This window comes from Mugil cephalus, chromosome 22, assembly GCF_022458985.1.
Source record: "Mugil cephalus isolate CIBA_MC_2020 chromosome 22, CIBA_Mcephalus_1.1, whole genome shotgun sequence".
In the NCBI taxonomy this organism is placed as follows: Eukaryota; Metazoa; Chordata; class Actinopteri; order Mugiliformes; family Mugilidae; genus Mugil; species Mugil cephalus.
Window position 1 is genome coordinate 16,231,636 of NC_061791.1, and position 21,460 is coordinate 16,253,095.

The following is a 21,460-nucleotide window of genomic DNA, read 5'->3' on the forward strand; positions in this document are numbered from 1 at the left end:
TACAATATCCAGAGAAAGGTGGAGGCAATGAGGGAAGCATCCATAAAGAAGATTTTGGTCATACAAATTTAAAAAGTACTCTAAAGTCATTGGGAAATACAACATATTCTTTGTATTCCGAGACAAAACCATAAATAATGTTTTTTTGAAGAAAGTGTTCAAGTAGAGTATTGGTGCGAAGCCCGTCTCTTCTGCTTCTGAGAAAATACGCTGATGTGATACTAGGAAGCTCCAGCAGATGGCGGTAACAACAAGAACAATGACAACGCCGAAAATATCTAAACAGAGAAGAACAAACATTTTGACAACAAATCCATGCACCGATAAATGAATGTTGGGGTCGTTTGTGCGTCTGTTTTTATTGCTTCTATTATTTCAGAGTGGATGTTTACAGTTTATAGTAAGGGATCCGTGTCATCCGGTGACTACTAATACTTGACGTAGTTAACTGTGGCTGGCTAGCTACCGAGCTAGCTGGCTAATAGCGGCTAGTGAAACTTTTTAACACCGATGTGAAAACATGGACTGGGGCGTTTCCGCAGGCATTTACAAAGGTTGGTCTATCAACGAACATACGACGGATGAAAACAAATGTGACGATTTATTTGGAGTTTATGGTAGTTGAGCTAACATTGACTGTTATTTGTGATTTTGCTCGCCTGTCTATGAGGTTAGCGTAGAAGGCTAGCTAATTGGCTTATCTTCGTATAGAAATGTTACACCATTACGCCGCAATGATGCTAACATGTACTGTTTTTGAATCTGAGGGTTGTAGGTACAGTCAGTGCACTCCCTACATGGTAAAAGTATGGCTGAGTGGGTTTTAGCAACCTTGTTGTTATTGAACATCCCCTCGAGGCTGCGTTCAAAACAAACAACTGTTCATATAGGTAACAAACATCAACCCTTTGCAAGCAAGTTCCTCTCCTCTCACTGAACGTGAACTAGAAACTAAATTAACGACCATTGTTTTATTAACTCTTCCACTATTTTTTACCGATTGGACATAGTGTTCCAATACAACTAAAATAGATCTAACATAACTTGATATGCATCTGTGCAAAACATGCCATCATCTTCTCATCATCATATAGTCCCAATGTCCTAATCATTAACTTTAAAGTTTGTGAGACTGGAACACGTCTGACTGAAAAGAGATATGAGCACTTGGACGAATGGGACAGGTATCTGCATCCATCAGACTTATCGTTTTCTGTGTGTTCCAGGTGACTCTTTACCGCTGGCGTCACTGCGCCTCCTGGTCCCACCTTTCCAGCTCATGACAGCCTCTATGTGGCAGGTGCTGAAGAAGCAAGATGTCATGAACTACTGGAAGGTGGCAGAGTTTGTCTCATTGGTGGTGGACATGGTCCCAGACCTGCTAATGTACAAGCACAGGAGTCAGCTGAACCTTGGATTAAGAGCTAGGGTGAGTACTAGCATGACACATGTATTAAAAATGGGGAGAAAAATACAGTTTCATACTTACGGTATGCAAAATGTTGACACGAAAGATGGATAAAATATGCAGTTACATATTCCAGATCAACAGCTGATGAAAGGCAAACTTCACTGTGGAATATTTTGGCGCAACCTTTGGATATTTTTCTCCTCAACAGTATATTATTGAGCTGTGCCGAAGTGAACAGCTCATAAAACCAGAGTTCATCTTGTCTTACCTGGAGAAGATTAGATCACCAGAGCCCACCGTGGACAATGTAAGTGACTACAGTCTGGATTTAGTGAGTTTTTCTGTGCAGATCAATTTTGTGCACACCTTTGCTACTTAGCCAGTTGTCCGGTTGCAATTGTGTAACACATACTAATGCCTGTGTTGCAGGTTAAAGAGGAGGAAGTGGCAATTAACTTTTCTGAGTTGGTTCAGACTCTCCTCAAAGACCCTGAAGAGAGACAAGACTTTTTCTTGGTGAGCAGCATCATGTGCACATCTAGGACGACTGTGAAGTTAAATACTACTAATAATGTTACTTGTTTTTTTTAAGTAATTTTATATAAAACCAGGTTGTGTCACATTTAACTGGTTGTAGAATGTAGTAGGGTTAACAGGTAGAATAATACATATTTGAATTATTGGTATTATGATTACAATATATGTATTGAAGTGTTTAGTACAATTCAGAGTATAAGTGAAAAATAAAAAATGATGGAATGACAAATAGAGAAAGAAAATCTAAATAAAAATTAAAAGTAAATTAAAGTCAGTTTTAAAGAAGCCGAATCAGAATATGGAGTTCTCCAACTAATCAGAGGCATTTTGGCATTTTGGTCTTTACTGGAGTATTTCTTTGGTTTTGTATTTGTGATTTAGCTCTTTTTTTTTCATCTTTCCACTTTCAAAGGAGGTCTTCCCTGCAGAGTTTGGACCTCAGTATGACAGTGATTTGCAGACACTGTTTGAGGAGTTTCTCCATCGACTGGCTCAGCTGTTGCCAGTTCCAGACCTTGAGCAGGTGAGAGGAGTTAACCAGAAGTTTCACATATGAAACTGGCACAAAGAAGAGTTATCTTGTACAGTGTTAGTACGGGACTGTACCTGTATACACTTTCTACTGTACTGAACCAGTCAGGTGTATCACTGCATTACCAAAAAAAAACACCAGAAAATGAATGACTCTAGCCAAGTTGTAGGTTAATTGTACTGTAGAAGGAACAGTATTTCTAGTCATACAATCATTCATTGTTTTATTCAAGGACACTTGGTGTGTGGGGATCGAAATTACAACCCTCTGGTTCGTTGACTACTGTTTCTGAAAGAAAGAAAGAAAAAGAAAGAAAGAAAGAATGAAATTGAATTGAACCTGTTTTAATGTTGTCTTTTCTTTAATTGCTTGAATGACCCCCATGAATCACAAGCCTTGTAGATGTTTAATCTGCAAATCTGGTATTTTTTTTTTAAGTTAGCTAACAAAAACAGTTATCATTTTTAATGACATCAGCTCTTTTCCACAGACTGTTTCGTGGCTCGGAGCCAAGTGCTCTTTGTTGGAGGACTGTGTTCATTCAGTTTCTGAACCTACAGATTTGAAAAATCTACTCCGGCACCACAAAAACCTTGGACATTTAGAGCAACATGGTGAGTCCCTGTCCGTGATATGATCTCTATATGAAACTCTGTGGCATTAACCTTTGTTTCTTGTGACTTTTGTGCAGTTCCACCTTCTAGTATGGGCGACAGCATCCTTTCGTCACTCTCTGCAGTTCCACCCAGCAGAGTGGCAAAGCCTACAGAACAGCCCAGCCAGTCAAGTCCGCTGCAAGGCCTCAGCGAGGATGCACAGACAATATCTTTTGTGGATGATGTAGCAGTGGAAGTAATTACAGTGACAGATTATGGAGAGGTTGAACTGGGCACGGCCACAGGCGCTGACTTCGAGGTGGCGATGGGAGAAAACTGCTTTGAAGGAACAGATGCTAACATAGTGGTTGATGGTTCGCTGGTTATGCTTCCTGAAGAGAAGACCAGGGAGGAGGAAGCAACACAAGACAAAGCTCCAGGCGTGGCCAAGGACAGCTTGGCATCTTCTCAACGTAAAACCTCTGTGGGACCGCATGACTGTCCCGACTGCGAGAAGAAATTCAAGTTTGCCTCGTCACTAACCGCCCACAGGGTCATCCACACCGGAGAACGCCCCCACCGCTGCGTCGACTGTGGTCGCTGCTTCTCCTTCAGACAGTCCCTGGACAGGCACAGACACACGCACAAAACCGGATGCAAGTACGACTGCATCATCTGCGGCGAGACCTTCGGCTCCTTGTCAGCCTGCACAGAGCACAAGCAGACGCACATGGAGGACGGTGTTTACACGTGCCACCGGTGCAGCAAGACATTCAACTGGGAGCTGCCTCTTGCGAGGCACCTGAAAACTCACACAGATGGTCCAAATGCAAACAAGCCTGCAGGACGTGTTGAGGATGGGCAAGAGGCCGCAGTAGCTTTCGACGAACCCAGCAAGGCTAACGGTGAACTCGCTGAATCTGACTCCCAGGTGCGAGCAGATGACAAAGTTGATCAGACTCCGCAGAGTGCAGAGGGTGAGAGCAGTGAGCGTCCCACCTCTGAGTCTGGAGGTCCCATCGCCGAACTTGACAACGATGACATCTCCCCTGTCAAGGTCCGCACGAGCGGGCGCAAACGGAGACCCACCATGAAGATCCAGGTGATAAATTTACAGAAGCGCATGACTACAGGGAAAAGGAAGAACACCATGGTGAACCCTCCAGCACTGAAGCCTTTGCCTTTCAATTGGTAAAATCCTTCATCTTCATTAACAGTTGTTGTTTCACCAATGGTTTCAGTACCTAATCGGCCTTATTTTGTCTAATATCACATGGTTTGCTATAGGTGGACGTCTGGCTGATTATGTTTCCATTCTCTCTTACAGTGCAGAGCACTCTTATGGGTCACCCTTGGTCTCAACAAAGGATGGCGACGAAAGTAAGTGCTAGAAGTTTATAAGAGTATTTCACCTCAGTTTCAGAAATTAAGAGATAAGATGAGACTTGGTTCAAATGAAATTCTTATATACTGTTCTATTCTTAATACCATTTCTTTGTCCATTTTGTCATCATTTAGCTTCTCCACAAGGTTCTGCACCAGATGCCTCATTGGCTGCTTTCTCTTGTCCGAAGTGTTCCTTCCACCATACAGAAGAAGCGCAGGTGCAGCAGCACATAGACATGGTTCACTCTGATGAGGCTGTGGACGACAAATTGTCCCTTCAGGCCTTCGCGGACGGAGTGGGACAGTTCAGCTGTTCAGAGTGCGAGAAGACCTTCAGGTTCCAGTCTTTGCTAAAAGCCCACCAGCGCATCCACACGGGTGAGCAGCCCTTCTTGTGCTCCCAGTGTGGACGACGCTTCTCCTTCAAACAGTCCCTCGAGAGGCACAAGCAGACGCACAAGTCCGGACGCAAGTACGAGTGTCTGATATGCGGGGAGTTCTTCAAATCCCTGGCTGCTCAGAGGGAGCACAAGAGCACCCACATGGAGAATGGCGAGTACCTGTGTTCAGTGTGCGGACGGGCGTTCGCTTGGAAGTCGGCGCTGGTGAGGCACCTGAAGACCCACGGCGTGGATGCCGACAAACCAGAGCAGCCTTTCAAGTGTCCTCACTGTGACCTGGGCTTCAGCTCTGCCAGCTACCTCAGCAGGCACCTCCAGACTCACCAAGAAGAAAGGGTGCACACCTGCAACTGTGGGAAGAGCTTTGCGTACCGGGCAGCTCTCACTGCCCACCAACGTATTCATCAGAAGGAGCGGCCGCACATGTGCACGCAGTGCGGCAAGGGGTTCCTGTATAAGGGCGGTCTGCTGAGCCACATGAAGATCCATTCTGAGGAAATGCCCTTCATGTGTTCCTTCTGCGGAAAGAGCTTCAAGAGGGAGCGCAACATGAAGAAGCACGAGCGCTGCCACACCAGGGAAAACGTTTTCAGCTGCTCGCAGTGCGACAAGAGTTTCGTGTACAAGGCGACGCTGACCAGACACGAGCTGACGCATTCAGGCGAGAGGCCGTACCTCTGCTCCGACTGCGGAAAGGGTTTCTTCTCTCACGCCGAGCTTTTAAAACATGAGCGGTTCCACACCGGCCACAAGCCCTTCCAGTGTCCCCACTGTGGCAAGAAATTCACTCAGTCCTGCTACCTGACCATCCACATGCGCTACCACACCGGGGTCCGGCCGTACTCCTGCACCGAGTGCGACAAGAGCTTCCTGAGCGCCAACCGCCTGAAACGGCACCAGCGAACGCACTCGGGGGAAAAGCCGTACGTCTGTGGGGAATGTGGGAAGGGATTCAGGCAGTCTTACAATCTTAAAATGCATCAACGAACACATGTTATGAAGTTAACATAGATGGCTCTGACTTTAAGTTGATCTGTAAGTTAATATTTTGGAGGCTAAAGTTATTAAGTTACAGTTTGTGGTTTTGGGAGAGAGTCAGGTATAGCGGCATTGTTACATCTCCTGCATTTATTCTAGAATGTTGTTATTGAAAAGAGAGGTTCACAATGATCATGCCACTTTTTCCGTTGCATTGAATGCGTTTGATTTCCAATTAAAGTCCACTGAGCAGCAGATTGTGTTGACTTCTTGCATCATCTCTGTTAAAAATCCTCAAATAATGAATCACTCAAGGCTCTACACAAACTCAGTCTTTATTGATAAGTAGGTTTTATAACAGAAAACGTAACATTAGTTAGGAAAGAAGCTCAAAACATTTTTCTTTAACAACCATGGTCTCATTTAAAACAGTGACACAAACATTTGGCAGGACTTGAAAACTAGCTTAGACATTTTGGCTATTTAGTGTTGAATCATGATAGCATTGCCCAAAGGAATTTAGGTGTACGTCGCTGAATTTACTGTCAATTACAGGAAGAAGACAACAATTGTGTTGTGGAGCCACTGAATGTTTTACATGAAAAATAAAGACAAAAGTACTAAAAAAAAAACAACAAAAAATGGCTAATTCAGATTTTACAAAAACTGACTTTGGGCAGTTTCCTACAGACGTAAGACGTCCTAACAAGGGGCGACCTGGCTGTGTCTGAAAACACACGGACACACATGATAGTTTAAGCCCAAGTTGGGATGGAAGCATCAAGAGACAAAAGTGAAGGTTATGTGAAGCACCAACCCTGTGGACCTACACAGCGATGTGCAGAGTGATGGGGCAGTGGTCGCTGCCCATCGCCTGGTTGCGGACCTTGCTGTCGCACAGGCCTGGCAGCAGAGAGGACGACAGCACAAAGTAGTCGAGCCTCCAGCCCACATTCTTTGAGCGGGCGTTCATCATGTACGTCCAGAAGGTGTAGGCGTTGGTCTGTTCCGGGTACAGCTCGCGAAAGCTGTCGACGAAGCCGGCCGCCAGCAGCTGGCTGAAGCCCTCGCGCTCCTCCGGGGTGAAGCCTGCGTTTTTCTTGTTGCCCTTGGGGTTCTTCAGGTCGATCTCCTGGTGCGCGACGTTGAGGTCACCGCACAGCACCACGGGCTTCTGTATGTCCAGCTCACTCAGGTACATCCGGAAGTCCTCGTCCCAGGTCTTGCGGTAATCTAGGCGCACCAGGCCTCTGCCGGCGTTTGGTACGTAGGCGGTGACCAGATAGAAGTTGGGGAACTCGGCGGTGATGACGCGGCCCTCCTTGTCATGCTCCTCTTTGCCTGGAGGATTGAAGAAAGTTCTTTAGATTTGACCAGGAATCAGACACATTATCAGTTTAAATAATTAATTGCGTGAGTTTGGTATTCTGGGAAACCTTTGCACTTAAGACAGTAATATGATAGCAACAGTTTCAAGGTTCTGGTAAAGGTGCTCTCTGCTTTCTGCTTTCAACTAGAAGCTGGTCATCTTAGTATTAAGGTTAGAAACACTACATTCATGTGCTTAAAATTAAAATTTCTGTATTTGGACGTTTTTTTACATTCTTGTTGCCATTTCTAGCCAGCATGCATGAGATTCAAACATGGCACGTACCAATTCCATAGGTCACTTTGACCGGTTCATTTTTGCAGAGCATGGCCACACCACTGTAACCCCCCTTCTCATCTGACGCAGCCCAGTACTTGTGAGGGTACTCGGGCATTGAGGTAATGTCAGCAGGGAGGTCTTTGTCTGCACACTTTGTCTCCTGCAGGCACAAAATATCTGGAGCCTCTTCACGCACCCACTGGGAAAGATAAGGAACACCATCATGTTCAAAACCATTTAAAAAGTAATGTCTACAACTAATTAATACTTCTCTTTCTCTCACTGTGAACTCACGTCAAGGCCTTTCTTTTTCACCCAGGCCCTAAGGCCATCGACGTTCCAGGAGGTGATCTTCATGTTGGCGTCACGTCCATCTTTGCTGGTCATTTTGTCAGGAGGATCTTCGTACAATACGGGGGCCTCTGGCTCCTTTGTCTTCTTCGCTTTCTTTGGAGGTGCAGATTCTAAAATTAAAAACAAAAACAAAAAACAAACAAACAATGGAAATGGACCTACTCAGATATGTTCCAGAAGATTTTGGAAAATGATTTAATGCAAAGTTAGGGAGCACTAGATTACTGTCAGTACCAGAGCCTGCGTCATTTTCCCCTTCTGCAGCTGCTGCCGCCGCCTCCTCCTCTGCCTTCTTGCCTCTCTTCATGCTCGAACTCGCTCTGGCTGCAAACACACCTCGCACACACACGACACGCACACACAACAGCACACGCGCCGCCGCTGGAAAAACAGAAGAGATCCGTCAAATTCGCAATTGTTTAAGATGCCTGTCAAGGATCTGGAAAATTATGAGGGCTTTTCACCATTCTGTAACATTTTATAAACTATTAACTGATTGAAAAAAAAAAAAAAGTCAGAACCACATGCAATAACATGTTTGCTTGTCCTTAAGACAAAATGTGTAATATGGCAAATTCAACTATTCTTCCATCATGCATACAATTTCTAATTTTTTTTCCTTCTAATTATTGTACTTAATGTTCTTTTACTGAGTGCTACATAGAAATAGGAACTGTGACTGATACACACACACACACACACACACACACACACACACACACACACACACACACACACAGAGATTTGTTGCAAATGAAAACAACTGCTCTCTGAGCAGTAATGGGGACACCGTTTCCTGTTTACCTCAGACACATGTTTCTGTACAGATTCTCATTGTTTATGTACCGATTCTCATTGTTTATGAGCCAACATATAATTATCGACAGTGAGCCAATATCGGTCAGCTAACTGTGGCTAAGAATTGTTGCTAATTTTCTCCAGCACTCTACGACAACCTTCAGGGACACGGATGCACAGCAGCAATACTATCTGGCCGAACTTCCTGCATCCTTGTACGAAAAATATTCAAAATAGAGAATATGCTGCCGCATGGATTGGTTATAGAAGCCATGCTTGCCAGATTGAGGAAGTAAAAGTAAGTTTTTAAGGCCTTAAATGAATTCACTAACAAAGGAAAGGCACGCGGAGTGTTTACATTGATGCCAACAGTTGCTACTGAGTGCATTGAATGCGACATTTTAATGGATTTGTAACCCGCTAGTGACACATTAAAGAGCATGCCCCTACCCAACTGCAGAGTATGCTGGTTATTGGTGATAACTGAACAAGTTTAGCTCATAGCATGCCATGCTAACACTAGCTTCCCCTGTGACAAAGAGCACGGGGCCTCGTCTGCACCAAGAATGAATGGAGGGTGAGCAGCTAGCTAACTGAGCCCCCCTTAACGTACGTTAGCTTATCAAAGCCATCAACAAATGCAAATGCTGCTCAATAATTGTCAATTTTCATTTCAAACACGTGCCAGGAAATGCAGATGCAAATAATCTTACTTGCACCTTCACGACAGGATGCCAATCCAAGACAAGCGCTACTTCCCAGTCACTCCCCCAAACGCTAAACACACACTCACTCGCTCGCTCAAAGATTTCTGAGTGACCACATGCATGCTGCACTTTGCGACTGCCTAAACGCGTGCCTGAAATGTAACCTAAACCTTTTTATATATAGATTATTGATGTTGGATAACAAATAAAAAATACACGACATTTCTTACTGTAACGTATACGACACTGCTCTGGCACGTTACTGAATTAAACCGCCGTTTAGTTAAGCGAATTCTGCTCAGGCGAATCTGTAGCTGCCAGTGTTTGGGTCCTACAGCCAATGATATGGAGAAGTTTGTCTGCAGAAGTTAGCCGAAGCTGCACGTTTAGGACCGTAAAAGTTCTACTTTACTCAAACTGGGGTTAATGTGATTTTCCAACGGAACGAAAAGAGCTAGGTAAACATATCTTGCTTGCTGTGAAACATTAATATGAAGTAGTTTTAGGAAGACAGTAGGTTAACGTTGTCGCGGCTAGCATTGAAGCTAACTACACAACTAAGTTATTGAGTATGCTTTGATTTGGTTTTGCCAAATGTGCACAGTACGTGCGCATGGCACCGTTAACGTGAAATTGGGCTGCCAGTATTCGCAAAAGGGGATATTCCTTCTCTTTGACGTATGGTGTGCTGGATATGAGGTTTGCTTGTCCACTTGCTGTAAGTCTGCTATGATTATGATTTCCACTGCAGCTCGATGTCCTGTGGAACGTTTCAATTCATATTGTTTGAATGTAACTGAATCACTCACTTTCTAGTGTGAGTCTCTATTTCTATACTGGATCTTGTCTTGCAGATGATTTTGTCAGGGTCAGTTTGAGTAGAAGAACTCATTACAGCAATAAAACATGTTGCAATGTGCAGATGTACTGATAGTTCTCTTAAGAAAGAACCAACAACAAAAGAGGACTGGAAATGGACTTTTCCTCCTCAGAAAATAGAAGAAAATGCCACACCAATTAAACTGAGTATAATAGTACCCTTTTAATATAGTTTTTTTCTGATATAGTATGTCTGTATACTATACTAAGGTATTTTAATCCATACCTTCCCCCTTTCTTCTATTTTAGTTAGTAATACTGTTCAAAAAGAGATCAGAAACTTAAACAGAATTACTGTGCTTTTAGCATTCTTGCTGAAGGAGAATTCATTTGTTGTAACTGCACATTTTTCCCCTCCTCTGTTCTCCAGGTGCCATGACGGTAGTAATCGGGTTTGAAGGTAGTGCCAATAAGATTGGTATAGGCATCATCAAGGATGGTGAAGTTCTCTCCAACCCTAGACGGACCTACATTACTCCTCCCGGTCAAGGCAAGTTTGATTTCTGTAAAAATACTAATGTCAACTTAAGCTCACTGCTCATGTGACATAATTTAACAATCCGTGTTACATGTCAGGGTTCATGCCGAGTGACACAGCCAGGCACCACCGCGCTGTCATACTGACTGTCCTGAAGGAGGCGCTGGAGCAAGCAGGGCTGAAACCTGCAGACATCGACTGTATCGCATACACTAAAGGTAGCAGGCATCTTCTTTTGTGTGATGTCAACTTTTTCTTGTCTTTATGAGCACATTACAACATACAGTATATTGAGTGTCCTCATCAGCATGCCCATGACACACAAACAGGAAATAACTCAAAAAACCTCTATGGTGCTACTGGAGGTCAAAAACACCACAAGTACCCTTTAAAATAATCTGTAAGTGCTGCATATTTTGCAGTTATTGAAATTATATTATGTTGAGGAAAATATTAAAATCTTTGTTGTGTGTGTGATGTTTTGTCGTACGCTTAATTCAAAGTCAGCCAAGAGTGATCTTCAGATGTCAAAGAACGACTCGCGGATGTAAACAATGACTCATGGCAGTAGTTTTTGTATTGATGCTTATCCTGTTTGATTTACTTTTGTGTCACTGGAAGTTAACTTCCACCTGACTACCACCTTATAAATATTGTGTAAAAAGTAGTTTTGACACACGCTTTAAAAACAAAAAAACAAACAAATGCTTCAGAAAAATACCAGAGTTTTTCTAACCCAGCTACACCCAACATGCTGTGTAGTGCTGTTGGTGCTGAGTTGTAGTCTGTTTTAATACAGGCTGTACATATCTGCAGTGCACAGTATGTAGCACATCAGTGTCTGTTCTCAGTATATGTGTTCAGGTTAAGGATATAGATTTTGTTTGTTGCGAAGCATCACTTTCTAATGTGTTTTTATTAGTGCATATATTATTAGTATAATTAGACATATGGTTTAATAAACCTTCTGAGAAGAAAGAATATATGAAACTTCATGCTGCTGTGTAAGTAATTCCAGTACTGAAGTAGCAGCGGAAACCAATCTTCTCACTTTTAGAGTTGCTATGAGGAACCTTCAAATCCAGTTTCTTCATTATTCTGAGTTAATAAGAAGTTGACCTGTTGCATAAAGTCACATCCTTGCATCCACTAAACTGGTAGCATGAAATATTGACTTATCAAAATGATTAACTGGCCCCGTTCTGCTCGTTCCCCTCTCAGTTCTTTTGGGTTGAACAAACAAGGTGAAACTAAAGTCTTGTAAGGTCTCGTTTCTCTCCTTCAGGTCCTGGCATGGGTGCCCCCTTAGTAACAGTTGCCCTAGTGGCCCGTACAGTCGCACAGCTTTGGGGAAAGCCGCTGCTCGGCGTCAACCACTGTATCGGACACATAGAGATGGGCCGACTCATCACCAAAGCCAACAACCCCACTGTGCTCTATGTTAGCGGGGGCAACACACAGGTTGGTGTCTGGGCATTTGAAATCTTTGCTTCGTCAGGTTCGCTTGTTATTAGCTTTTCAATAGCCTGAATGTTCTGCACAGCCCTTCCTGATGAGCAGTGCTCATATACAGTTGTAAGTGGGCTTTTGTTCTTCATGTGCAGGTTATTGCCTACTCGGAGCGGCGCTACAGAATATTTGGTGAGACCATTGATATTGCCGTTGGGAACTGTTTGGACAGGTTTGCTAGAGTTATTAAGGTTCGTCTTTCCGTCTCCATAAACTCCACTATTTGCCTTTCATTGTGTACAGTAGAGCTGTGTTAACAAGTGGAACCGTTTCTCCCCTCAGATTTCCAATGACCCCAGCCCAGGCTACAACATTGAGCAAATGGCCAAAAAGTGAGTGAGCTCAGGAGCTGTTGCAGCACGTTTGATGGTTTTGTTTTCGTAGTAACTTAACTTTGCTTTTTGTGCAGAGGGAGTCAGTATGTGGAGCTGCCATATACAGTGAAAGGAATGGATGTGTCATTCTCTGGGATTTTATCCTACATTGAGGTGAGTGGTTCCAAATGCAAAAGAAGAAACTGGAGCAAGAGACAAAAACAGACACTAGGTAAATTATTGGAGACTGTATTTAAACTTTTTGCATTTTGAAGCTCTACTTCCAACCTGGTTACGATCCACTAGCACAAAATGCAAATACTTGTAATTTTTCCCTCTGTCTTAAGATTTGTATAAATATTGATTTAACTGTGTTGTGGCTACAGTTTGATATTGACTTTTCTTTTGTTTTGCAGGACGCTGCTCATAAGATGCTAAGCTCTGGTCAGTGTACAGCAGAAGACCTTTGTTTCTCACTTCAGGTACTAAATACCAACACTGTCAGTGAGTGGAAATGAATAAATAATGAATATAACCAGCTGTACAAGCCATTTTTTTAATTGACACTTATTCAGGACAGTGTCCATGATGCAGCCAAAGTCTCAACATCTTTAGATCATATGGAAGCAGCCACAAGTGTTCCATGTGTACTCCTTCTCTATTGAAAATGAGTTCCTTTATGTGTTGTTTTGTATTTGTATCGTTTCTTATTTCTTTTTATGTGTTTGGGTCTAAAAACCAAGACAGGACATACGTTACAGTAAACCTGATGCTGACACCAATAATTAGTTTAGTTTTTGATATTTGCTGGTTATTTTCCCCAATTTTACTGATTACGCTGTTAATTTAAATGTCAAACAATTGAGACTAGAAAAGTTCAAATTTCCAAATAACACTTGAAATGTCTTGATTTATTCAAACACCAATCCCAAACTGAAATACTCCAGAAGATAGAACCTGCACATTTTGCTCATGTTTGCTCCAAAATGACTAGAATGATATTGGTTTATCCAAATATTTACCTCTGAAATGGTTCATTGCTGCAGCCCTTATAGTGTTAATGTGTCCCTCTCTGCAGGAGACCCTGTTCTCTATGCTGGTGGAGATCACAGAGAGGGCCATGGCTCACTGTGGCTCCCAGGAAGTCCTCATCGTCGGGGGTGTTGGCTGTGAGTACATCAGAAATTAACGGATACAGCTAAAATTTCTCAGTTTCGGAAGCAGCTAATGTCATGAAGGGACGTTCCCTTTCATTAGTCATACAGTACAACAGAGGACATGTTGTCTAAAGCACATTGTTTATACAGTGGCCAAATGAGTTTAGATCAGTCTTAGTGTTGGTTTAAAGAAGCAGATTAAACAGCTCAGAAAAACAACTTCACACAAGAGCACAAATACAGACTTTTCAGGGTTTTAGAATTGCACAAAAGTTCAGAACTTAACTGAGGGGATTAACAGTTAGCAGAAGTATTTGTAACAAAACAAACAGTGGGAATAGAAACATGATTTCAGAGAATATCAAATAACAAGTGCAAATGATTCCTTTGTTTTGTCTCACTTTACATAAAAAAAATGTATTTCTGGCATTTCTACCTTGTCAATTCAAACAAACATGATATGATCTACATCTATTTAGTCTTGGCTTGTCTTTGTCCTTGCTGTCTTTTTTTGTTTTTGTTTTTTGGCCAATTTAAGGCCATGGTAGAAAGAATCATCTATACCTGAATGCCTCAAATCTGCCAGATTTGTTGTATATAAAAATGTTTTGTTTCTGAAACATTCCTGACAGCACAGAATTAATTCAATAGAAAAACATGACCAAGAACGACTTTTGTTTTCCTCTGCAGGTAACCTACGTCTTCAGCAGATGATGGAGGTGATGTGTAAGGAGAGGGGAGCCAAGCTGTTTGCCACAGACGAACGGTAAACCAGTTAGTCCAAAACTAAACACCAACACTTTGATTTACATCCAAATTACAATAGACCAGTGGGTAATGAAGCTTCAAACAGTCACAAGACTATTTGAATATTGATATGCACAGAGCTTTTATAGAGTCATCGTCGGCCTGGATGAGAGAAAAAAAATCATAGTACATAGTCTTTTTAGTGTTGAGATCCAAACCAGATTGATGAAGCCAGTGAGATGCAGGTGGACATATAGTACTGTATCGTCAGCATATGTGTGAATATGTGAAAAGGCAACGAGTCACGCTGTCTGTCCCTCACATCCTCTTGAGAGGTTGAGATTTGAGTCTGGCGTCTTTGTGCTACAGTTTCTGCATTGACAACGGAGCGATGATTGCTCAAGCTGGTTGGGAGATGTTTCGGTCCGGTCAGGTGACTGCGCTGGAAGACTCATGGATCACACAAAGGTAGACTTCACATCACTGCTCCTTTTGTCTCCTGTACATTGAATGCACATTATGGGCAAGCATATGGGTCCACAGAACTGCATGAATACTACCAGTAGTACAGATTCTCTTTTATTCTCCACCTCTTTTCTGTGTTTTCAGTATGTAGCTGAAAGTAACCCTAAATTGCTTGTCATTTGTTCATGTTGCCCATTAATGTTTCTCTTTCATAGGTATAGAACAGATGAAGTGGAGGTGACGTGGAGAGACTGACTGCACTGAGGGACCCCGTGGTTCTAAGTACATAGCTGCAGCAGGTCTGTCATGACACTGGATGTAGTACACTTGGCCTCTAAAGGGACTCATGTTACAGCTCTGTAGCAAATGATTGGGTTTCTACAAATAAGACTATTTTTAATAAAATATATTGAGGTTTGTAGTAGTTCCTGTTTACTTAAGTTTAAACTGTAAGTACAGTGATGTTGTACATTTGTTATTGTCAGCAAACACACAAATCAGGCTCAAAGCCATCGATGAGTCAGGCCTTAGTTGAGCAGGTTACCTTTTTTCAGTCTCACGTACAAGCTTGCTGTTGCCATAAATGCTCAAACCAGATGTGTATTGCTCAACAGTGCAAATAAATCCACAACTAATACAACTTCCTCTTTGAACAATATTTGATTGTCTGGTTGTGTAAGAAAGTTGCTGAAAAGTGGGGTTTCGTTCTTTTCTTTGGATTAAAATCTTGTGTAAGGACGGAGAGGTAAGGGGTCAGATTTTAAGTGTCACATTTGAACAGCAAAATGCAAACAGGAGCCCGCTGTGAAGAACTAATTTTTTGTCTACTGGAGAAATCTTGATATATAAAATCTGTTGTTTTTTTTTAGGGCGTAGCTTGTTTCTGTTTTCACAGCGATTAGTTCCTGTTAAATGTAAATGTATACTCACTTGCTAGTTCGATAGGTACACTAGTGAACTCAAAATGAAACTGTTCTACTGCAACACATCTTCATGAAGGTTACAGTGTTCAGCATTTGTTCTAAACAACAGATGTATTGATTCAGCTGTGTTGTCATTGTGCTATCGAATTGTACCAACATACATTTGTTATTTTGACAGCCTCATTTGTCAGTGGGCTAGACCAAAAAGCAGAAACTCTTTACCACCACAAACTACATTCTTCACAATGACCACGTTTCTGCTGCTGGTTTAACATAAACTGAACATTGAACAGTCATGAAGGAGGATTTGGATTTCCAAATAGAATTCTGGGTGACGTGTTCTTGGGATTCAGTTCTTGTCTAAATAAAAAGGTCCATGGATCTTCAAGTTTATTCATTTTTATTAAGCAATACTGTTCTCTTACATTCCTCCTCCAGTGTAATTTTTTTTTTAATTCAATAAACTCTTTTCAAAAATCAACATACTGAACATGGTGACATCCCTTATGGATTTGTGAGTAACATTCACCCGATTAGGGATCAAATAAAAACAATGAAAGGAGCACAGCATTAAGATCTGACGTGGTAAAGGGTGAACTCTACTGTGCCTTTGACTACACCCTTCTGTAAACTGAGACACTGGTACAGAAGTCCTCTGCGTACATTAATAAAACTCAAGCAGGTACGAGACATTCTCCTGGTTTACATTAGAGACGGGGCAAAAATAAATCACTCTGGTGAGGGCTTCTCGCACACAAGGATTGGTCACAACAGATTTTTTTTTTTTAACAAAGTGCTTGATTGACCACTCGCTTTACAGAGGACAAAGTTTGATAAAACCGCAGCTTTCAAAACGGAACAAAAAAATTAAATTACAACTCCTCAGAGATTTAAAAAAAAAAAGACCAGCTCTAGACATACAAGCTAAAAATGGTAATGAGAGGTGATGAAACGGATCGAGTAATTAAGGCAGGCTTTCCGTAAGGCGTTAAAAAAGTCCATTGCTGTAAGATCTCCAAGGAGTTAGTCCAAAGTGTCTCAGTGTGGCTTTGCGTGAAGACATCATCCTGAGTGCAGTGTGTGAACGGGACTCAAATTTGTCCATCTTTTATGTGTTTTTAATGTGCATGTAGGTGTGTGTCGCGTATATGTTTATGCTTTGGGATTCTAACACTGCTAGGCTGGGTGCTCCTGGGTGTCCTTAAACCAGACAATCCTCTTAGGATCTGAAAACAAACATCAAATAAAGAGAGAAATTAGTCATCTGCCACACAGGTTGTTTACTGTGAACACTGAGCATAGCTTTGCATGGGATACGTAGAAAACTCCTAATTTTTACATTCAACATGGTGCCTCTTGCTGCCAAGCATGCTGGGAAATGACCGGTAACGTAAGCAGACTCTCTATAACATGCATGTTTTGTAAAATGAAATGGCTGTGCACAAGTGTCTCAACAGAGACCGTGCCGACTTTGACCTCAAAACAACAGGATGGACCATTGGGGAGTTTAGTCTGATTACTGGGTGGCAGTCCTGTGTCTGAGGGTCCTCAACTCAACAAGGATTTACTAAAGCAGGTCAAGTTCAAGTTGTAAGCTGTCTTTGTGTAATGGAAAAATGTATGGATAAGAATTAAAAAGCAAACATATTGGTTATTGGGGGAAAAAATTAGACTGTTGCAGCCATACTTAAGGCCAAAGACATAGCAGCTATAAATGACTACAAACTATTTGTAGTTTTACTGTTTACTATTTTACTGTCCACTAAGCAAATGTAGAACAAAGGAACAAAACTTGTATGAGTTCACTGATTAACTGTATAGGATGCAATAAAAAAACAAAAAAAAAAAAAAAAAACACACTTTTTTTTGGTGTGTGTGTAAACACACCAAAAAAGCAGATGTGATAAGAAACGATTGTAAAATGCTTAGCAGTGGCTAACACTGGCTTCGTAATAATATTTTTCACAAACATGTTAGAGATCAGCAGGTTGATATTATCCATTTACTTTTTGACTCACCTCTTTTCTGTCTGTTGCAGATAGCATTCCATTCTATGGAGAGAAAAAAAAAAAAACGATTATGCGCTGCAACAATAACTTTCACATTTGAAATAAATCCAGCAGGAGATGATCTCCACTGCTCCTCACAGGACTCACCTCTACTGTGATAGTTCAGGGCCTCCACTAGATGGCGACAGCTAAGTAGCAGCTTTCCATTGCTCTCATCCACCTCTGCACGTGTGACGGGGGTGACGGAGGTAGTGACAGGAATAGGCATGTCTTCAGGGGGCTGGACTGTGAGAACTGTGTCAAACTGTAGGTCTGCAGGATGTTTAGCGTCTGTGGGCAGAGGGGAGTCAGCGGTGGGGCGGGGGCTGGAGCCCTCTGTGACCGGCCTCGCCTCGCTGATGAAACTTAGACCCCACTGGTTCTGTAGCAGCACACCGATGGCAGGGCGGTCCTCCTCCAGCCCTCCACCTGCTGCTCTGGCCTTCACCTTGGAGGCGTAGCTGACAGCGGGCTGCAGCTTGGCGGGGCTGTCCTGCACTGGGAAAGCAGGCGGGGGCTTCAGCAGTGACAGACTGTCCTCCACCCACCTCTCTTTTTGTTGAACCTTTTGCGCTCGCTCGCCTGCTCGGCCGACACCCTTCTGACTTTCCCTACGCAGACTCCGACCTTTGTGCTGCTGGCCCTTGCGCTCTTTCTCCCTGCGGATGCTGAAACCGTGTGTGTGGCCGGGACTGATCAGGTCGTCCTCCGGGGAAAGCTGCTGGGGGATCTGGTCGCTTCCAGAGATGCAGCCTCCGCCCCCACCACCGCAGTTACCTGAGCCGGGAGACAGGCGGCGGTTGCGAATGTGAGGCTCTGAGTTGGTGGCTGAAACGAGAACTGCTGGGTCACACAGGCTATCGGGCTCACACACAGTGTTACTGGCTTCCCATGTACCTGAAAGAAAAGTGTCAACATATTGATATTTGCGTATATCTCACATGACCTTTAAACACACTCCTATCAGTATCACACATACCAGGACCGAGCTCGAGTTCTCGAAAACTGTGAGAAACTATCACTTGTTTACATGCGTGTGGGAAAAAAATGATTTCCTTAATCTGTAAACGTGTTACACTGACTAATGTCGGAGTTCTCCATATCTGATCAAGACACCCAGATAATGCGTTTGGAAAACTAGACAATGTGGGTACATGCTCCACAGCTGATGTGGTGGTGTATAACTGCGGGGAAAAAAACATTCAAGAAAGCCGGTCGCAGAAGACGGTAAACTGAGCTGGTAGAAGAACCACATGAGGGATAGCGTCATTTTATTTGCACCAGAAGTAGCGCCAGATTAAAAAAAAAAGTGTTATTATCTATCTTCTTGTTTGACATGCGGGTCTGCTGCATGAATGACTCATGTTTATTATATGATGCAATAGGTCAACCACAAAGGGGGCCATATTAACCCACTAATCATCGTCCCCTGGTGTGCCAGAGGAGGACATGTTCAAGTCAGTTATTAATTTTTTTTTCCATTGCATGTAAACTGGGACATAGACCGCACTCAGAAAGTCAATTTTTGAGCTCGATTAATCTGCACATATAAATGTACTGACTGCTTAGCCTCCGACTATCATTAGTGCTGTATGACTTTTAGTGGGAGCAGCTGTAACGAAAAGCAATTTCCCCTTGAGATTAATAGAGTAATTATGATTCTGATTTTTCACAGCATAGTGGTGAGCACCCTGTGTGTATCCAAACAGGTGCTTCACACTACAAGATTTCTCACTTGGCACCGATTCAGAAAGGATGTTTGCACTTGACCGCTCCATGTAAACAAACACTGGGGGTAGATGACACATTTTCATGTGACCTCATTGAGGTTATTTAGCTTCTGCTGAGTAACGTCTCTCTGTATTGTTGCCTGTGTGAGTTGCCAAGAAAAAGAATAAGATGACCTCATCCTGAATGAAGCTGTCTGGAACTATAGTTATTTAATCTGTCATAAGGAACAGGTCTGATGAGCAAATAAACTGAACGCTGAACTCTTTGCCTGCATCTTCTTAAACGTGTGGATGTTTCCCTTTTCATATTTAACAAGGCAAAACACACAATCAGAATGTCAGTATAGGATGAGTCACCACAAGTTCTCAACACTGATTCTACACAACGTGTCTAAGACAGACCATCACTCAAAAATAGTATCCGGCTCTAGTTGGGCGGCGTTCTCCGTTTACAGTAGACAGATCCTGGAATATCCCAGCAAGTCTTTTACTGGCTACACCCTATCACAGCCCCCACTACCTGAAAGATAAGATAATCCTTTATTTAGCCCACCGTGGGGAAACGCGCAAGTTATCACCACACACATCGCTGGTACTGATCCGAAACCAATGTTACACGATGACTTGTCATACTTCCCCGACTTGCTGATACATTAACAAATAAATAAATAAAAGGTTAACGGACTATTTACGGAACGTCCCCACGTAACAGATTTCAAGGAACACGGATGATCGAGCCGAACATTCATTCTGAAAGTCGCGTTAAGTTGGAGACACTTAACAGGACAAAATGGTGGTTAAAGTTCCAACATGTGCCTAGTTTTGTTACACATTTAGTTGAGACGCTGTTTGATAACCTAGAGCCGGCCTGGGCGGCGTGCCCGCTCCAAAGCGCCACATTTCAAAAGAACTGGTCGGAGTATCGGGGTCCACGTCTCGGATGCAACGACGGAAATTTCGAGAAAGCGTTAACTCGACAGACTTCCCGCTGTCCGACGACAGCGTCGACTTGGCTGGTTTGGGTGCTTATATCGGGACATAACGAGGCGCTGTGCTCCGTATATGCAGAGTTGGCAGCTAACTCCACGGAGGAAGCTACGAGCACCGGTGTTAGCAAACTTTAATCAGCAGCGTCATGGTGCTGAGAGTTAAACTCGACGTTTGCAATCACGTAGGTACACTGTATGCTTAATATCCGTTTAGGCTGTGTAGACGGCAACAGCTGTCGTCGAGAAAATGCCGTCTTTTTCACCACGTTAAGTAAAGAGCAGCTAGCTTGGGCGCTAGCCGAAGCCAAAGTTTCATAACCCCCTCCCCATTCAAAGCGGCGAGCAGGGTGCTATCAGTGTCCCTAGCATAGTTGCTAACACCGCGGCAAGACAACAAAATAACACTTCGGAAAGTGAAGCGTTTCCGTCACATATGTCAAAAGGTTGTTCGCACTCACCTGTTTTGATATGCATGTCTTTTCGCGTAATGTGTCGCTGAAGTTAAACCGTTGAGTAACTTTTGTTTACAGCGTACAGATAACGACGGCTTGCTGGTCGAGTCTTGTGTAGCCACCACCCGGAAGCGACAAGAGAATGTGGGTGGGACCGGAAGTCCCTGCAGATAAGTGGTCCGGCGGGAAACTCGGAGGGAACTGGACTATTCACGATTCAAATCAAACTGCAAAGAAAGCATGTGATAACCACGTGGTAACAGTCCCCTGAAATGCAAGCGTGGTATGAAACATGACACATGTCTGTTGTTAATGTCAATCCAAAGACAATCGCAAAATAAAACCTGAAAAAAGGACGACTGTATTTGTAGGTAGTAGTTCCTTGAAGATATTTCAACACACATCCAAGTAGCTTCTTCAC

At 42.9% G+C, this 21,460-nt stretch overlaps 4 protein-coding genes across 5 annotated transcripts; 2 read left to right on the forward strand and 2 right to left on the reverse strand.

Moving 5' to 3' along the window:
• The first annotated feature begins 251 nt into the window (after positions 1-251).
• On the forward strand, positions 252-6,096 carry LOC124999746 (zinc finger protein 11-like). The gene is made up of 9 exons (XM_047574753.1): positions 252-554; positions 1,227-1,429; positions 1,620-1,718; positions 1,841-1,927; positions 2,361-2,471; positions 2,971-3,094; positions 3,172-4,267; positions 4,404-4,456; positions 4,595-6,096. Exons 1-9 carry the CDS (start codon positions 521-523, stop codon positions 5,872-5,874), a joined length of 3,087 nt encoding a protein of 1,028 aa, XP_047430709.1. The 5' UTR covers positions 252-520; the 3' UTR covers positions 5,875-6,096.
• A 62-nt stretch (positions 6,097-6,158) lies between these two features.
• On the reverse strand, positions 6,159-9,491 carry apex1 (APEX nuclease (multifunctional DNA repair enzyme) 1). 2 transcript variants are annotated; one of them, XM_047574755.1, is made up of 5 exons: positions 9,355-9,491; positions 8,078-8,224; positions 7,784-7,953; positions 7,496-7,688; positions 6,159-7,182 (listed from the first exon to the last, which is right to left on the reverse strand). In XM_047574755.1, the coding sequence occupies exons 2-5, from the start codon at positions 8,148-8,150 to the stop codon at positions 6,668-6,670; spliced, it is 951 nt and encodes a 316-aa protein (XP_047430711.1). In that variant the 5' UTR covers positions 8,151-8,224; positions 9,355-9,491; the 3' UTR covers positions 6,159-6,667. The 2 variants fall into 2 exon arrangements, with proteins under 2 accessions (XP_047430711.1, XP_047430712.1); XM_047574756.1 differs by having other exon boundaries at positions 9,361-9,488.
• A 158-nt stretch (positions 9,492-9,649) lies between these two features.
• On the forward strand, positions 9,650-16,711 carry LOC124999747 (O-sialoglycoprotein endopeptidase). The gene is made up of 12 exons (XM_047574754.1): positions 9,650-9,806; positions 10,598-10,717; positions 10,804-10,923; positions 11,991-12,166; positions 12,310-12,405; positions 12,497-12,546; positions 12,624-12,702; positions 12,945-13,010; positions 13,607-13,697; positions 14,376-14,451; positions 14,802-14,900; positions 15,113-16,711. Exons 2-12 carry the CDS (start codon positions 10,603-10,605, stop codon positions 15,150-15,152), a joined length of 1,008 nt encoding a protein of 335 aa, XP_047430710.1. The 5' UTR covers positions 9,650-9,806; positions 10,598-10,602; the 3' UTR covers positions 15,153-16,711.
• Positions 16,204-21,201, reverse strand: si:ch211-214j24.10 (uncharacterized protein LOC558894 homolog). Its single transcript, XM_047574757.1, has 4 exons — positions 21,046-21,201; positions 17,977-18,765; positions 17,839-17,871; positions 16,204-17,046 (listed from the first exon to the last, which is right to left on the reverse strand). Exons 1-4 carry the CDS (start codon positions 21,059-21,061, stop codon positions 16,997-16,999), a joined length of 888 nt encoding a protein of 295 aa, XP_047430713.1. The 5' UTR covers positions 21,062-21,201; the 3' UTR covers positions 16,204-16,996.
• Positions 21,202-21,460: the final 259 nt, after the last annotated feature.

Bases quoted from the DNA above. Each gene is read 5' to 3' on its own strand.
- si:ch211-214j24.10 (XM_047574757.1), bottom strand. The intron at 17,872-17,976 runs GTGAGTCCTGTG...TTCTCTCCATAG, and splicing joins CCTGAACTATCACAGTAGAG to AATGGAATGCTATCTGCAAC. The intron at 17,047-17,838 runs GTGAGTCAAAAA...GTTTGTTTTCAG, and splicing joins CTGCAACAGACAGAAAAGAG to ATCCTAAGAGGATTGTCTGG.
- LOC124999746 (XM_047574753.1), top strand. From the start codon at position 521: ATGGACTGGGGCGTTTCCGCAGGCATTTACAAAG. The intron at 1,430-1,619 runs GTGAGTACTAGC...TCTCCTCAACAG, and splicing joins ACCTTGGATTAAGAGCTAGG to TATATTATTGAGCTGTGCCG. The intron at 1,928-2,360 runs GTGAGCAGCATC...CCACTTTCAAAG, and splicing joins AGAGACAAGACTTTTTCTTG to GAGGTCTTCCCTGCAGAGTT.
- apex1 (XM_047574755.1), bottom strand. From the start codon at position 8,150: ATGAAGAGAGGCAAGAAGGCAGAGGAGGAGGCGGCGGCAGCAGCTGCA. The intron at 7,954-8,077 runs GTACTGACAGTA...TTTTAATTTTAG, and splicing joins GGAAAATGACGCAGGCTCTG to AATCTGCACCTCCAAAGAAA. The intron at 7,183-7,495 runs GTACGTGCCATG...TCAATCCTCCAG, and splicing joins CAAAGTGACCTATGGAATTG to GCAAAGAGGAGCATGACAAG.
- LOC124999747 (XM_047574754.1), top strand. From the start codon at position 10,603: ATGACGGTAGTAATCGGGTTTGAAGGTAGTGCCAATAAGATTGGTATA. The intron at 10,924-11,990 runs GTAGCAGGCATC...TCTCTCCTTCAG, and splicing joins CTGTATCGCATACACTAAAG to GTCCTGGCATGGGTGCCCCC. The intron at 12,703-12,944 runs GTGAGTGGTTCC...TTTGTTTTGCAG, and splicing joins GGATTTTATCCTACATTGAG to GACGCTGCTCATAAGATGCT.